General features: G+C 40.6%; 7 protein-coding genes across 13 annotated transcripts; all 7 read left to right on the top strand.

Moving 5' to 3' along the window:
* Positions 1-131: 131 nt before the first annotated feature.
* LOC17875710 (probable prolyl 4-hydroxylase 10) lies at positions 132-3082 on the top strand. 4 transcript variants are annotated; one of them, XM_023776870.1, is made up of 8 exons: positions 132-378; positions 469-550; positions 768-865; positions 949-1046; positions 1134-1263; positions 1342-1529; positions 1627-1712; positions 1894-2487. In XM_023776870.1, the coding sequence occupies exons 1-7, from the start codon at positions 182-184 to the stop codon at positions 1698-1700; spliced, it is 867 nt and encodes a 288-aa protein (XP_023632638.1). In that variant the 5' UTR covers positions 132-181; the 3' UTR covers positions 1701-1712; positions 1894-2487. The 4 variants fall into 4 exon arrangements, with proteins under 4 accessions (XP_023632638.1, XP_023632635.1, XP_023632631.1 ...); XM_023776867.1 differs by lacking the exon at positions 1894-2487 and adding an exon at positions 3064-3082 and having other exon boundaries at positions 133-378; positions 466-550; XM_023776863.1 differs by having other exon boundaries at positions 133-378; positions 466-550; positions 1897-2487.
* LOC17877282 (NEP1-interacting protein-like 1) lies at positions 1647-4111 on the top strand. The gene is made up of 6 exons (XM_006281860.2): positions 1647-1712; positions 2689-2836; positions 3064-3242; positions 3329-3412; positions 3506-3658; positions 3769-4111. The coding sequence occupies exons 1-6, from the start codon at positions 1704-1706 to the stop codon at positions 3889-3891; spliced, it is 696 nt and encodes a 231-aa protein (XP_006281922.2). The 5' UTR covers positions 1647-1703; the 3' UTR covers positions 3892-4111.
* Positions 4112-5017: 906 nt separating this feature from the next.
* Positions 5018-6412, top strand: LOC17877246. The gene is made up of 5 exons (XM_006281068.2): positions 5018-5212; positions 5452-5591; positions 5677-5734; positions 5828-5905; positions 5983-6412. Exons 1-5 carry the CDS (start codon positions 5080-5082, stop codon positions 6174-6176), a joined length of 603 nt encoding a protein of 200 aa, XP_006281130.1. The 5' UTR covers positions 5018-5079; the 3' UTR covers positions 6177-6412.
* Positions 6413-6739: 327 nt separating this feature from the next.
* Positions 6740-10536, top strand: LOC111830082 (uncharacterized protein At1g43920, Chloroplastic-like). 4 transcript variants are annotated; one of them, XM_023781104.1, is made up of 4 exons: positions 6740-6855; positions 7613-7663; positions 9668-9957; positions 10041-10536. In XM_023781104.1, the coding sequence occupies exons 3-4, from the start codon at positions 9668-9670 to the stop codon at positions 10333-10335; spliced, it is 585 nt and encodes a 194-aa protein (XP_023636872.1). In that variant the 5' UTR covers positions 6740-6855; positions 7613-7663; the 3' UTR covers positions 10336-10536. The 4 variants fall into 4 exon arrangements, with proteins under 4 accessions (XP_023636872.1, XP_023636869.1, XP_023636877.1 ...); XM_023781101.1 differs by having other exon boundaries at positions 9655-9957; XM_023781109.1 differs by lacking the exons at positions 6740-6855; positions 7613-7663 and adding exons at positions 7760-8751; positions 9565-9588 and having other exon boundaries at positions 9655-9957.
* On the top strand, positions 8378-9283 carry LOC111829049 (glutathione S-transferase T3-like). The gene has a single exon (XM_023777685.1). It carries the CDS (start codon positions 8378-8380, stop codon positions 9281-9283), a length of 906 nt encoding a protein of 301 aa, XP_023633453.1.
* Positions 10537-12555: 2019 nt separating the features above from the next.
* Positions 12556-15149, top strand: LOC17876864 (la-related protein 1B). The gene is made up of 6 exons (XM_006280404.2): positions 12556-13168; positions 13382-13877; positions 13948-14092; positions 14237-14327; positions 14582-14653; positions 14773-15149. The coding sequence occupies exons 1-6, from the start codon at positions 12794-12796 to the stop codon at positions 14929-14931; spliced, it is 1338 nt and encodes a 445-aa protein (XP_006280466.1). The 5' UTR covers positions 12556-12793; the 3' UTR covers positions 14932-15149.
* Positions 15150-15391: 242 nt separating this feature from the next.
* On the top strand, positions 15392-16005 carry LOC17874721 (heavy metal-associated isoprenylated plant protein 27). The gene is made up of 2 exons (XM_006281209.2): positions 15392-15450; positions 15581-16005. Exons 1-2 carry the CDS (start codon positions 15394-15396, stop codon positions 15965-15967), a joined length of 444 nt encoding a protein of 147 aa, XP_006281271.1. The 5' UTR covers positions 15392-15393; the 3' UTR covers positions 15968-16005.
* The last annotated feature ends 363 nt before the right edge of the window (positions 16006-16368 follow it).

The raw sequence follows: 16368 nt of genomic DNA, 5'->3' as shown, positions 1-16368 counted from the left end.
CCTGCGGATGTATCGGACAACTTCTATGGGCCTGCTTTATCCACTCTATAATGGGCCTTAAGTTGGGCCAGCCGTCTGGTTCGAATTCAATAGAGTAGTAATAAAGTCCATCATCTCTATCTTTGTTGTCTTCTCTCTTTCACTTTCTGCTGCTCGGACGGATCTCAGCGCTGTTGCAAAGATGATGGCGAGACCGAGGAGTCATCGTCCTTCAGCTCGGAGATCCTCCCATTCAACGCTCATCTTCGTTGTATTGATCATGTCCACTTTCGTCATTTTGTTTCTTCTCGCCTTTGGGATTCTCTCGGTGCCCAGCAACAATGCCGGCTCCTCCAAAGCCAATGATCTCACTTCCATTGTCCGAAAAACACTTGAGAGGTACAGATTCGATCCCGATTGGATATTACTCTGTTTAAATTTATAGTCTGCTTCTATAGTCTAATATATATATATATATTCCCGAAGAAGTGGCGAGGATGATTCGAAGAACGAGCGTTGGGTTGAAATTATCTCTTGGGAACCCAGAGCTTCTATTTACCACAATTTCTTGGTGAGTTCTATCGATTCTTCTTCTGTCCAGTGTAAAATCTGTTTTTATTTTGGGATGCCTATATGTATATATGTCCATCTGTATTTTCGAGATATGATCAATAATAATGTAAACAGATCTTGATACGGAAACAGAACTGGCTGCGATTAGGAAACAAAATGAGAGTATATTTTGAATTTAATGATTAGTGATTGGTTTTAATTTGCTCTTGGATTAGACCAAGGAGGAATGCAAGTATCTAATAGAGCTAGCTAAGCCTCATATGGAGAAATCAACTGTTGTCGATGAGAAGACTGGAAAGAGCACAGATAGCAGGTTTTCTGCTTCTAAAATGCAACCTTGTACCCATTAATCACAAGTTTATTCTCCTTTACTGACCGACCCACCAACCTCAATAGGGTGCGAACGAGCTCAGGGACATTTCTTGCAAGAGGGCGCGACAAAACTATCCGTCAGATTGAGAAGAGGATATCAGATTTTACATTCATACCAGTTGGTATGTTCATATCTCTTGATTCCGTGTTTCTCCCTAGATTTCTTAGGCATCTTATCAGTAGCCTGACTATTTTTTCTTTTTATGCAGAGCATGGGGAAGGTCTTCAAGTTCTGCACTATGAGATTGGGCAAAAGTACGAACCTCATTATGATTACTTCATGGATGAGTATAACACTAGGAATGGGGGACAACGGATTGCCACAGTTCTCATGTATCTGTATGTAACTGAAAAACTTTTGGGATTCCATAAGCTGTAGCAATGTTCTTCCTTTAATGCTTCTAAGAGAATTTGCAGATCAGATGTGGAGGAGGGGGGTGAAACAGTATTTCCTGCAGCCAAGGGAAACTATAGTGCAGTGCCATGGTGGAATGAGTTGTCAGAGTGCGGGAAAGGAGGATTATCCGTGAAACCGAAGATGGGAGATGCATTGCTTTTCTGGAGCATGACGCCTGATGCAACGCTAGACCCATCTAGTCTTCATGGTAAGTAGATGAGATGAGTTAGGAGGCATGTAAGACATAGTGTTTGTGTATGGTTCATTTTGAGATTTGAGACATTAATAAGGTCCGTGATGGGCAGGTGGGTGTGCTGTAATCAAAGGGAACAAGTGGTCGTCTACAAAGTGGTTGCGTGTACACGAGTACAGGGTCTGAGGCATGATCGAGGTAAGTTTAAGTTTCAGCTTCTTCAAGTGTGAATAAGTGGTATCTGTGCGTGAGAGACAAAGGGAAGGTGTCACACACTACCTGCCTTGAAACGTAAAATTTGTGTAAATGGGGTGGAAAAGTAGAATAGAAGAGAGTAGCTATTGATTAATTAAAGTGGGGATGGTCTCTGATTTTACAGCAGGGGAGGGGAGTCCTAAAAGGTGAGGAAGGGACCTGAGAGTGGGTCACCAAGTTTTGAGGGCGAAGCGGTGGCAAATGAGGAGGAGGAGGAGGAGGAGGAATAGAGAAGCAAGCTTGAGATAAGAGGGGGAGGGGGGGGGGGGGGGATAATGATAGGTTTGATAGTAGTACCTAGATGATACTGTAAAATGAATGGGAGATGGGATAGAGAAAAAAGCGAATGTTGTGTTGATGGATGAGGTCGGGTGGTGGTGTTTCTGTTTCAGATGATAGTATAGTACAGTAATGTAATGTGTTACCTTACGAACTTGTTATGTTTTTTTGGTTGTGTGTGTGTGTGTGTGTGGGGTGGGGTACAATAAAAGAGAAGTAAAAGGGATTAATTTGGAAACGAAAGCAACAAAAGTCAGAATCAGAAGTCTGACCTTACCGACTCATCGATCGTTTGAAAATCAAATGATGATCTCTTCGTCTCTAGTCTCGTAAGATATTTTTACGTGACTTTTATAATTTATGATTAGATGACAACAAAGTCAGAGACAGACGCGTTGATTATTACTATTATTTATGAAATAAAGGAAAATTTTGGTCAGCCGAGAGAGAGAGAAAGAAGGTTCCTCCTTTCTTTTGATATCTCTCATCCCTCTCTAATCTATCTTTACGCTTTTTATAAGAAACTCTTTTTCTTTTCTTTTAATTTTTTTTTTTTTGGTAAGACAAAGAAAAAACAACAAAACAATTCATTCCCTCTTTTTCTTCCTCTTCTTCGTCTTTTTTCTTTTAATTTTCCCAGAAAGAAAGAAAGAAGAGAGATATGTCAGATTCATATTCTTTGTCTCCTCTGTCCCTCCTTCATCGGATTAAAGATTCCTTCCATTCCGCCATCTCTGCCCTCCTCGCCAGCCTCTTCTCCGCTCTTTTCACCTTCTTCTTCGCTTTAGGTTCGTTCCCTCTCTCGCTCTCTCTTTTCTTCACATTCTTCATCTCAATCTCTGTTGTGATCCGCAAGTCATGAATTTGTGGAATTGTATGGGTCTCGTTCCTTCTTTTCCTGTTATGATTGTTAGAGATTAATTTGAGTTTTTTATATATAGGGATGATTTTTTTTTTTTTAATTGATTTTGGCTGGCGTGCTTTGCTGATTAATATGGGTCTCTCTCTCTCTCAGTGGGGACTCTGCTAGGAGCATTGACTGGTGCTTTGATCGGCCAAGAAACTGAGAGCGGATTCATCAGAGGCGCCGCCGTTGGTGCTATCTCTGGCGCTGTCTTCTCCATCGAAGTCTTTGAATCTTCCCTCCTCCTCTGGCAATCCGATGAGTCTGGGATTGGATGCCTTCTCTACTTGGTAACACCATCATCATCATCATCATCATCCACTTTTATATAGATTCTTTTTTTTAATGCTCAGTGCTTCCCCTCCGTTTGTCTTAGATTGATGTCCTTGCTAGCCTTCTCAGCGGGAGGCTTGTTCGTGAGCGTATCGGTCCTGCCATGCTAAGTGCCGTCCAGAGTCAGGTAACACACCCCCCCCCCCCCCCCCCCCCAATCTAACCCATTATTTGTTGCTGGTTGATTTCTTTCTCATGTACGACCATCCATTTCAAACAGATGGGAGCTGCGGAGTCTCACTTCCAAGAGCATACAGACATCTTTGACACGGCCATTTCAAAGGGTCTCACTAGGGACTCTCTCGCCAGGATTCCAAAGGTCCGAATCACTGACACCCCTGGGGACACGCTCTCTTGCTCTGTCTGCCTTCAGGTGAACATTTATTACAACGTAGCTTGCTTCTACATGTTTAGATTAGGTTACTAGGTGTGGTTGAAAGATGATTGATTTATTAAAATTGAGGTGTGGTGGTGACTAAACAGGACTTTCAGGTGGGAGAGACCGTTAGAAGTTTGCCGCAGTGCCATCATATGTTCCACCTACCATGCATCGACAAATGGCTTCGCAGGCATGCTTCTTGTCCCTTGTGCAGAAGACATCTTTGAATTTGAATTTAAGAAACCTCTCTTTTCTTCTCTTCTTTTGTACATGAGTTATAGGCCCGTACACATACATACACACACACACACACACACTAGTGTAGTGTTCATTTGATTGTTTAGATTACTCCTACAGATTTTGATGCACCAATCATTGTAACTTTTTACTCGTCTCTTGGATGGAGATCATGCCTATTTATCTTATTCATTCTTTGATTTGGGTTCATCATTCATAAGAAAGCGTGGGACTGGGTTTGCCTAAGCTAATCCTAAATGAAGAAGCATCCTTTATCGTCAGAGACTCGAGAGCAATGCTCTCTACATTTACCAGCTAAGAAGCGAGATAATACAAAATACTTGACTTGAGTACAAAAATAATTAGGATGAGATCCAACATGTCAGTTGCTTCTTCTTTTTTCTTTTTCTTTTTTTTTTTCCGAAAATTACACATTTCTTAAACGGGAAGAGTGAACCCGAGAGATATAAAACAGAGGAAAAGGGACAAAGAAAAAAAAACATATATTTGGTTGGATAAATATAACTAGAAGATGGATGGAACTTGGTTTAAAAGTTTTTTCTTAGCCGCCTCGAGCAGCGCCGCTTTCACAAGTCTCCTCGCTACCCCCTGAATCAATATTCTCACTTTGTTAATCCATAGGAAATCTATATGTAATATGGATGTGTCTCATACGTTTCTCGGGTGGTTCTGAACTATTTCAACAGCTTCTTGGCTGCTGAGCTGCTCCCGTAGTCCCGTCCGATGCAAATATCAGAAATTGATCGTCTGGCTGGAGATCATGCATGGTTATCGACGGTTCCCAACTCAAGATTGGTCTTTTCATTGGCTCCCGCAATCGGTACTTTGTGTACAAGGGTTCCCTGTTGAACGCGGCTTTCTTAAGATACACGTCTCCTATGGATCGTGGATACCTGCAAACAAAGGAACAAAAGGCCTTCAACTTAATCGTATCATTCAATTCTAGGCCTCCCTTTCAAGACCATCACCCTCGGTTGGGCTTCGATTATATGGGCCCTTTCTATTTAAGTGGCCCGTTAATGATTTCGACATACGTTTGCTTCGGCTTCGTAAATAGGAAAGATTAAAAAGAAAAAACAGATTTTATATTTATTAATAAAAAGAGTTTTTCTCTTCTGGAATCGTCTGTCAGACTGCAACTCCCTCAATCAATCTCAATGGCATCTGCTCACTCACTCTCATCCGTTTCTGTTCTCGTTGCAGCCTCCAAACTCCCGTCTTCTTCCTCTTCTCCCCATTCTATCTCTTTTCTTCGATCGAAACCTCGAGAGCTCTCCCTCCGCCTCAAAGGTATCTTTTTTCTTTCTTTCTTTCTTTTTCTTCGCTTTGGACTTTTACTTGTTTTCTTTATAGATTTTGAGGGAGACTACTCCACTTTCCCCGCCCTCAGTTTCGCCAAAGTTTAGTGTCCAATTTTTGAATATCCACTATGAAAGTTTAGTGTCCAATCCACCATGAACAGTTAAGAAATAGCCTAGAAATCTGTAAAGAATAGTTTCTTGACTAGTTATGTTGGCGAGAGAGATTAGGTGTGGCAAAAGCGCAGTCAAAAGAAGGAGAAGTAAGTCCAGTGGGAGTGGGAGTGGGAGATGATGCATTCAGTAATGTGAAGCATCTTCTTCTGCCAGTGATTGATCGGAATCCTTATCTTTCGGAAGGCACCCGACAGGTTAGCTGCTAGCTTTACCTTTGTTAAGGATTTGCTGCACATCTAAAACCTAATATAATCACTACTGCTTGGATTTTGATAAAAGGCTGCTGCTACAACAACTAGTTTGGCAAAGAAGTATGGAGCTGATATCACAGTTGTAGGTAAGTTTAGTAACTAAGTGTTGCAGGGAATCCCATAAATCATAATCCATTTGATTGTCTGAAATCATCATCACATCACACTTTGATCACCAGTGATTGACGAAGAAAAGAGAGAATCATCTGCAGAGCATGAGACTCAAGTGTCCAACATCAGGTGGCATCTATCGGAAGGTAAAATTAGATATATTAATTAAAATTTTGATAACGAGGGAATTATTGGTAGTAAGATAGTGTTGTGTGGTTGCAAGGTGGGTTTGAGGAGTTCAAGCTGTTGGAGAGGCTAGGGGAAGGGAAAAAGGCGACGGCCATAATAGGAGAGGTGGCAGATGAGCTGAAGATGGAGCTGGTGGTGATGAGTATGGAAGCCATCCACTCGAAGTACATCGACGCCAATCTTCTTGCTGAATTCATCCCCTGCTCCGTCCTGCTCTTGCCATTGTGATTGCTCTCCTAGGCCTAATGTCCAATACCACTTCTTTTTTTTTTCTTTTGGTTTGTATTGACAAGAGAGAGAGAGGATCGAAATGTGTCGAGGTGTGAGATACATGTGTTAAGCATTTTCTGACTTTATATGTGTCCCCCTTTGCTGGTTGGTGTTTCTCTGTAACTCACATTTTGTCATTGATAGTAAACGTGTTGGGCATTCAATTTTAAGAAGAAAAGTCTGTTTGAACCGTATTCCGGTAGAATCGAATTATACTACGTAGAGTGTATGTAATGTAATGTAAGGGCATGTTTATTGGCGTATGTTGGCAAAGTCCCAACCAAAAAACTCATTTAATTTAAATGGAAATGAAAGAAATAACGAAGAAACGTTCGTATAAACGGGACGAATTAAGCAGGTCCTTCGTCCCGCGTGTCACGTTCTCATTGGTCGGCGTTTGAGTGTAGGTAAAAAAATTTCGGGGTTGAAGTGTTTTAATTTCTTTTCTTCTTCTCTCTCGGTCGACTTTCTCTCGACTTTTGTCGAGTGCGACGGCAGACGATTTCACAAGCGAGAGCTTTTGGACCTCTGAATTCTGGCGAGAGAAACGGTGAATCGTCAGGTTCGTTCTCTTCTCGTCTTCTGCTTCTTCTGGCAAAGGCAAACCCAAGTCTCTCCGGAAATCAAACCCTAATCGGTAAGATTTCTAAATCCGAGGAGAAAATTTGGGGGTTTTAGTTTATTATGCTTGGATCTTCGATCTATAGGTGATTTATATGTTGTTAGGTATTCGTTATTGATTGAATCGTTGTGGTATAGAAATCGATTAGGGTATATATATGTAATGATTTATGGATCTAGGTTTTCAGAAAATGGTTAGATTTGGTTTGAATATGCATGGTTCTTGTTTGTATAGTTGATTTCTAATGAGTAAATTTTTGTCTCTATTCGTTATTGATTGATGTTGGGTATTGAAATCGTTTGGATATAGGGTTTTTAAGATAATGGTTTGGCTCCAAGTTCCGATTTACACCTTTATAACTGTGCTTAGTGATTATTTGGGTCTGAAGATGGTGATGGAATTCGATTGGTTTCTAGTGTTTATTTGGGTTGGAAGCAAACGGTTTCTACTGTTTATTTGATTGGTTTATAGTGTTTATTTGGATTGGAACCAAAGTGTTTCTAGTGTTTATTTGGGTTGGATCCAAACTGATATGAGTGTTTATTATTTGATTGGTTTCTAGTGTTTATTTGGGTTGGATCCAAACTGATATGAGTGTTTATTAGTTGATTGGTTTGTAGTGTTTAATTGATTCGTTTGTAGTGTTTATTTGGGTTGGAACCAAACTGTTTCTAGTGTTTATTCCGGTTGGAACCAAAGTATTTATGATGTTTATTTGGGTTTGATGGGATTTGATTGGTTAAAGGCTGAATTGTATTCTGTATTGATGCAGTTGAGGTGAACGAAGTGGAGTGATAAGCACCAATTTGATCCACATTTAAAGGTAAATGTCATTCCCTTTTACCTTCAGCATTTCTAATATGTTTTAGCTCTTTGAAACTGATATGAATGAACTTTCCATTACATGAAACTGATATGAATGATCTAGTAAGTTGCTACAGATGTGCTTGCTTGTGGTTTGCAAATGTGATACTGTTTTAGTTAGGGTTGTTATTTGCTTTAGTAATGTTGTTTGCGTGTAATAAGTAGTCATGGTCATAGACTGATAGAAATTGTGACAGTTAGGCAAGGCAAGTTGTTTGCGTGTAATAAGGAGTCTTGGTCATAGATTGATAGCTTTGTTGTTTGCTGTTTGCTATTAACTTTATCATTAAAGAAAGTGATATAAATAGAAAGAATTGCTATTGTTGTAAAAGGTGATGTAGTAGCTAGTTTCATAATGGCTTGCATGTACTTGGCTTCTTGTTTTGGTGTATTGATGATTTTTTTAAGTACTAGCTCTGAGAGTAGGTAGTACAAATTATAAATCTGAATAATAAAGTAGAGTTAAATGTAAAAATTGGTGATTAGACATATGCAGTTAGCTAGTAATTAGTTATTACCATCTTCTCTCTTCTCCACCATCTTCTCTCTTCTCCACCAACGTTTCTCACCTATTAAACTTGATAGCAAGCTTCTTTGTTCTCCACCATATTCGATTTTCCTCTTTCTTCAAACCACTAACCAGCCAAACATCTTCCTTCTCAATCCCTTTCATATGGATTCTTACAATCCATATCCCCACTCCTCAAGTTATCTAGACCTTCTGAATAGTCAACAAGAAACTCATACCCAAGGAAACTCTTCTAATGAGAGTTTCCCTCCTTCTGCCTACAACCTTGCTTCTGAGTTACCTACTTGGAGTTCACAGCAATCAGCTGCCACACCTACATCTGAAGAAACTCAAGTGGATCGCAGAGAGAGAAAGAAGTGGAACAATACTGATGATGAAGTACTTATCTCTGCTTGGCTCAATACTTCAAAGGACCCAGTAGTTGGAAATCAACAGAAGGGTGGATGTTTTTGGCAGAGGGTGGGAGAGTATTATGCTAGCTCTCCCACTTCCACAGAGAATGGTCAGAAGGGCTTGAGTGTTAACTGCAAGCAAAGGTGGCACAAAATCAATGATTTTGTCAACAAGTTTGCTGGTGCTTATGCAACTGCAGAAAGGCTCAATAGTAGTGGCCATTCTGACAATGATGTTCTGAAGGTTGCACACGATATCTATTTCTCTGACCACAAGAGGAGGTTCACTTTGGAGCATTGCTGGTGCCTGTTGAGGTATGAACAGAAGTGGCTCAGTCTGAACACTATCAACAGTGGTACACCCAAAGGAGGATCAAAGAGGAAACCTCATGAAGATGGTTCACAGTCAGCAACTAGCTTGGGTGAAGACTGTGAGATCAGACCAGAAGGGGTCAAGGCTGCTAAGGCAAAGAAGACTAATGGTGGAGGCAAGGCAGGGAAGGCAGTAGCTGACTATCAAAGTATGTGGGAAATCAAAAAGGTGGAGATGGCTGAAACTGAGAAGCTTCAGAAGCTGGCTATCCTTGACACAATACTGGCTAAGAAGGAACCACTTTCTGAGAGTGATGAACTTATCAAGAAGAAGATTGTTTCTTAGTATTTCTGAGAATTCTGAGAGTGTTGAACCTTTACTAATTTAGTTTGCTTGTGTCTTTGTCTTCTATTTATGTGTACTCGGCTTTAAGTGTTATGTCTTCTATTTATGTGTACTCGGCTTTAAGTGTTATGTCTTCTGTTTTAGTATGAATGTCTTCTATGCTTTTGGTATGGATGTGTATTATGCTTTTGGTATGAATGGAATTCTGTTTTGGTATCAATCAGTACTATGCTATTGGTATGAATGTGTTTCTTTTATGGTATGAATGAGTACTATGCTATTGGTATGAATGTGTTTCTGTTATGGTATGAATGAGTACTATGCTAGTGGTATAATGTGTTCTAATCACGGGTTTTATTGGTGTTTTTGAGGTTGTAATATCAGATGGGGCAGGACTACAGTTATTCACAACCTTCCTCCTCAGACCAATACCACCATCATGATTACAGTGAAGACAAAGAGGAAGAGGCATTGATTCTAATGGATGAAGGTGACAGTCATTTGATCAATGCCAGAGCTATTTTGATGGATGAGGTTGAAAGTCAGTTGGAACAAACTCAGGCGACTCATTTCCCTCCTCAACCTGAGGTGGAGTTTGGTTTCCCAAAGCAGTGCTACTGTGGTGGGAGGCCTACTCTAAATACATGCTACAACCCGAATAATATAGGCAGAAGGTTAGTGTACTAAACTTGTCATTGTATGCTTATGTTATATACCTATACTAACTGAGTCTTAAATGTTTTATGTGGTTGTGTAGGTTCTTCACATGTCCAAATGTGGAAGATGGGGATATGCATCTCCACAAGTGGTGGGAGGATGCTGCAATGGAAGAGATGAGAGAGTTGGACAGAATGTATGAGGTCTTATCCGAGAAGGTTGATGCCTTAAACTGCGTGAGTGACTTTGAAACTGATCAGAAGCTCCATCACTTAGAATTGCTAGTCTCTGATCTAGGTAAGAAAAACCTTAGGTTTAGAAGTGGAGTTCAGATGGTTTTAGGTGTAATGGCTGTTGCAGCATTTGTTTTAGCAATGTTGGTAGTGTATAAGTAAGAAAGTATTGGTGTGTAGTGGTAATCACATTGGGTTATGTAGTGGTAATCACGGTAATGACATTATTGTAAGGTTCACGGATATGATATAATTGTAATGTTCTTTGTCTTCACGGTAATGACATTATTGTAAGGTTCACGAATATTGTAAGGTTCACGGATATGACATTATTGAGTTATATTCACGGACAAGTTTGCTTTTTGTATATTTTGTCTCTATGCATAACGTTTATAATAATTATCATGTCTTTCGGTTCACGGGACACAAACATGGATGAACACAAACAAGATTCACTTCTCTATAAATGAACACAAACAAAACCTTTTCTTCTCACTTCTATCTCATAAGCACAAACCTTCTTATTTCACACTTCTTTTTTTCACACTTCATATCTCGACACAAACCTTCGTCTTTCTTTCTTCTTCCACCAACCTTATTACATGTAGTATTAATATGGCATCATTTTCAAATCATTTCCACTACCAAAGAGATGAGGATGATGCATTTGATGCATATTATCAAAATTTCCAAGAAAATTTAAATATCTTAGAAGAACCCACCTTACGAAAGAAACGAGTTTTTATCGAAAGAAAGCGTGAAGAAGGCCACAATAATCTTTGGAATGATTATTTTAGTGACACTCCAACATACCCGCACAATTTATTCCGTCGACGTTTTCGTATGAACAAGCCATTGTTCATGCGTATTGTGCACCGTCTATCTACCGAAATCCAATATTTTCAACAAACCCAAGATGCGGCCGGACACGCTAGTCTTTCACCAATACAAAAATGCACTGCAGCAATTCGTCAATTGGCATATGGTGGTGCAAATGATACGGTGGACGAGTATGTACGGATTGGAGCTACAACAGCTCGAAAATGTTTGCATGAGTTTACCGCTTCAATAATCCAATTGTTTGGCGATGAATACTTACGACGTCCCACACAGGAAGACCTACAACGACTACTCCATCAAAATGAACAACGTGGATTCCCCGGGATGGTAGGGAGCATAGACTGCATGCATTGGGGGTGGAAGAATTGTCCCACTGCTTGGAAAGGCATGTATTCAAGATCAACCGGAATACCTACGATCGTATTGGAGGCGGTAGCTTCGTATGACCTTTGGATTTGGCATGCATTCTTTGGAGCTCCAGGTACTATGAACGATCTTAATATTCTAGATCGATCTAATGTTTTTGATGACATTATAAACGGTCAAGCTCCGGAAGTTAATTTCTTTGTCAACGGAAGGGAGTACAATTTGGCATACTATCTCACTGATGGTATTTATCCAAAATGGGCGACTTTTATTCAATCTATCCGACTTCCACAAGGTAAGAAAAATTCTCTCTTTTCTAAAAAACAAGAAGCAGTGCGGAAAGATGTTGAGCGTGCCTTTGGAGTCTTGCAAGCTAGATTTGCCGTGGTTAAAAATCCTTCTCCTCTATGGGATAAAAACAAAATGGCAAATGTGATAAAAGCTTGCATAATACTCCATAATATGATTGTGGAAGATGAACGCCATACGTACAATCTCCGTAACGTTTCTGAATTTCAACACGGAGAAGATGTCGATCAAACATATACCGTTGGCACCGCCGGAGTGGGTTCAAATATCGGGACAACGATTACAAGACGAACAAGAGTTCGTGATAAACAAGCCCATCAACAATTAAAAGCTGATTTAATTGATCATATTTGGACTAATTTTGGACATCTTCAAGATAATGAAGATTAATTTCTAAAATTCTAAGAATGTGGATCAATAAAATGTTGGTAAAATATATGCTTATGTAAAATGTTTTTAATGTCTTTATTGTATGTTTACAAGCTTAATCCTTGTTTGTAACTTTTAAATTTTAATATGTTTAATATTAATCCAATATTTATTATATCATTTTGTAATTAATCTATTTAATATGTTTTTCCTTTTGTAATTCAAATTAAAAAATTATTTAAAAAACATAATATATTATTTTTATAATAGTGGGACAAAATATGAAGATACACCAATGCTCAACCTTCAAATTATATCAATTGTCCTACATGAAAAAAAATATAAAAAAATTAGAGGGACCAACAATTGGGACAAACCAATGTGCATGGTCTAATGACCATCCACTCGATATCCGTAATTTAATTTATACAGTAGAGAGGGTTTAATTAACCGGCCAGGCCAAGGGAGGGGCATGGAGCAGTGTGGGATGGTCCAATCAGGTGAAATCACACGGATCGATAGGGAGGACGAGGAGGGGTACTTAAGTAATTTGCAAAGTGGAGCGTAGAAGGAGCTGCGTTGGTGTTTCCTTCCTTTGTTTCTTTTGTAAAGGGCAAAGGGGAAAAATCACATTTTCCGCAACGGAGCCACCGGCGTGGCGTTGTTGTTAGCTCTCTCTCTCTCTCTCTCTCTCTCCAGCTTCTCCGATCCTCTCTCTACACCCCTGTGTTACAGGATGGCGACTAGTGCCGCTAATTCTGCATCTCCCTTCTCCATTGATTCCTCTTTGTCTCGATCACGTCACGGCGATCCCTCTCCCTGGATGTTGCCTTGTCATGATGATCCTGCTCCTTCCCTCTCCCATGACGCTCCCTTCGCTCCCCCTTCTGCCGGAATTTACTCTTCTGACGACTTGGACAAGAAGCCTGTCTGGAACAAGCCTTCTAATACTCGCTCCGAAGTCGGACCTCTCATGGGCGCCTCCGAATCCTGGCCTGCCCTCTCTCTTTCTGCTAGGCCTTCTTCCAACAAGTCTCCCCCTTTGGATTCTTCCAAACCTTTATCCGATGGATCATCCTCATCATCATCATCATCAATGCCGCCTCCCCAGGTAGCCCTGTCGTTACCATTACCATTGGATAACTCTTTATATGATCACAGAGTTTTAGGGGATTGACCTGTATCCTAGGGGTTTGTCACACTCTCATTCTTTTGCATGTTACGCCTCCTCCTTTGGATAATGTTGTCATCTCGTCAATGCTTGTTTGGTTGCCTATATAGATATATCAGCTTTTCTTTTGCTATTTATCCAAATCTACTGCAGGCTCGGCCAAGTGCTTTCACTTCTACTTCAAATGGCAATTCCAACTCCAGCACCAATGTCGCTGCTACTTCTTCTGAAAACCATACTGTTAATACCCAGAGGAAACCTTTTAGACGGAATACCAATGCATCTTCTTCCACTAGTAACAACATCTCCAACCCACCCAGTGCTCCCCTTTTTAACACCAGGGATCAGAATCACAGCCACAGGGGTGGCTCTTACGGTTCTGGAAATCTCCGTAATTCTCAGAGGAATCGCAACAACCCTCGCGGGGAAGGCTTTCACCATGGAAACAGGCGCAGTTATGAGCATGGGAACCAAAGCGGGTTTTCTCACCGTAACCTTAGCGGAAGAGACATGCACTTGCAACCGCAGAGGGGTATTGGGATGATGAGACCGCAGATGCTGATGGGGCCACCATCTTTTCCTGCCACTAGTGCCCAATATATGGCAGCGCCTCAAATAGGTTCATATGGTGGCCCCATGCTCTACCCAGGTATTGTTTTGGTCATTTTTTTGCTCTCTCATACTTTCCAGTTTCTAATTCCGCAATGTTTCATCTTCAGATTATGCGCAGCATGTCTTTGTGCCACATCCACCTCCTGAGCCGATGGGTTTAGTTGGACCCTTCCCACCTCTACCCATGTATTTTCCTAGTTTTGATGCCATGTTGTACAATAAGATATTGACACAAGTAGAATATTATTTCAGGTAATCGTTTCTGTGCAATACTTATTAAGTTATTTGGCTGTGTTCCCACCTTCCTACGTGTTTATGGGTTACCCCAATGTTCCAATAGATGCCTATCACAAGTGTGAATAACAAACTTTATCCTTTGGTAATATTTAAATGCAGTGCTGATAACCTGAGCAGAGATGAACACTTGCGGGATCAAATGAATAATGAAGGTTGGGTTAATGTTAGAGTAATAGCAGGGTTCAGGAGAGTAAGTGGTTTTCCTTCCTAACTGAAACGCTTTTTTTAACACTAAGTCATCATCTATTCTGAAACTGACATATTTAAATCACATTAGAATGGCTACTGCAGAAAATATGTGTTCATTGTATAAAGGTTTTGCTATAAAAGAAAGTTGTTTGTTTGTGTGAGCTAGCTACTCCAAATTTTGGATATAGTCTTAGTTGAATGAGTGTACTGGGCGTTAATAAAGAGTAATGCTTCGAAATATTGTAAATTTTGCAGCTTGCGGAGCTGACCAACAACATCCAAACTATATTGGAGGCGCTGGGAGGTTCGGAAGTCGTGGAAATTAAGGTATGCAAGATTCACCTCGTCTTTCATTCATTGATGCATATAAAATGACAAGTGAGGTGGGAAGGGGCAAAGACAAGATGCATAGAAAGGCTAAAGGTAGAATGTTTGTTGGATTGTAGGGTGAAACGTTAAGGAGGCGAGGAGATTGGGACAAGTATTTATTGCCTCGTGAGCCTTCAAAGTCCGGTACAGCAGCAGCGGCGGCGAGCAACAATGCCTCACTGGTGTCTCAACTTGAGAGCATGACACTGTCAGAAGGGAGCAGAGAGAGGGAGTAAAGAGGTGCGACTAAGAATAGAGAGAGGAAGAAAGATGTGTTTACTTTCCCTTCGCAAGCCTCAAACCTTTCTCTCTCTCTTTCTCCCTCTTTCCTTTTTCTTTTTTTTTTGGAGAATCAGATAGGGGACTAAAGAAAACAATAATTTTCTCTTTAAATTTGGATAGGAAATAAACAGTTGAGACATCAAATTTTAAATTACATGAGGTTGGCTGCTAATTGATATAGAACAAAAAAATTAACATCTCGAATAAGAGCCACCACTCGGTAGGGAAGGTATCACGTCAAACCATATTCGAAATACTAGAAAGCTCTACATGAAAACAGCTGGCTAGCTCAGCAGTGACATACTACTCCCTCACTCGTCCACGTGCGCAGTCTCACTTTTATTTATGTATGCTTTGATCGAAGTTACCAACAGAAAACAAAAAAAACAAGAAAAAGTCTATCGTAATCGGCGTTGATGGGCTGCAAAGACCTCTGTTACCGGAAACATCACAAAAAGCTCAAGCAGTTCCAGGCAATCTCCTCTGTCTCTGATATATTTCATGTTTTTTTTTTTTTTTTTTTTTTTTTGTTAAATTACCATATAAACTTAACAAGAGTGTTTCCGTATGATATATTAAAAAAACAAAAACAAAAAAAAAAAGAGGGTGGAGATAAAAGTGAAGATGGACTGCGAAGGGTGTGAGAGACGGGTGAGGAAGTCGGTGGAAGGCATGAAAGGAGTCAGCAAAGTCACCGTCGATCCTAAACAGAGCAAACTCACGGTCGAGGGATTCGTCCAACCCAGCAAGGTGGTGCATCGTGTGATGCATCGGACGGGGAAGAAGGCAGAGCTGTGGCCTTACGTGCCTTACGAGGTGGTGCCACACCCTTATGCTCCTGGTGCCTACGACAAGAAGGCCCCTCCTGGCTACGTTCGTAATGCGCTCGCCGACCCTCTAGTCGCTCCGCTTGCTCGTGCCAGCTCCTTCGAGGTCAAATACACTTCTGCTTTCAGCGATGACAATCCCAACGCTTGCACCATCATGTGATCAACTCTGTCAATTTGTTTTCTATATATATATATATATAGTTAACGACACATGTGCGTGTGTGCTAAGTGTGTTTGTAACTTTGTATATACACACTTTTAAGTAACACTGAAAGACAGTTTGAATGATATGTGTCACCTAAATTCGACTGACATTAAAAGGGAGAAACAAAAGAAGAAAGAGGAGAGGAGATGGAGCAGTAGTAGGAGAAAGAAGAGAGAAAGGTGAGAAGCCATAAACAGACTGATTAGGCATGCCATGACCCAAACAGGGTATATCAGAAGCAGTGTGTAACAGACGACGACAAGGCCGTTGCAGACGACACTCAGCCCTCTCTCGATAGCTTCTCCTGCCATCGTTCTACGTACTCCTGCTCTGGATTTATGCCTCCATTTAAATAA

This window comes from Capsella rubella, unplaced genomic scaffold (assembly GCF_000375325.1).
Source record: "Capsella rubella cultivar Monte Gargano unplaced genomic scaffold, Caprub1_0 scaffold_8, whole genome shotgun sequence".
In the NCBI taxonomy this organism is placed as follows: domain Eukaryota; kingdom Viridiplantae; phylum Streptophyta; class Magnoliopsida; order Brassicales; family Brassicaceae; genus Capsella; species Capsella rubella.
This window is presented reverse-complemented; position numbering and strand designations above follow the sequence as displayed.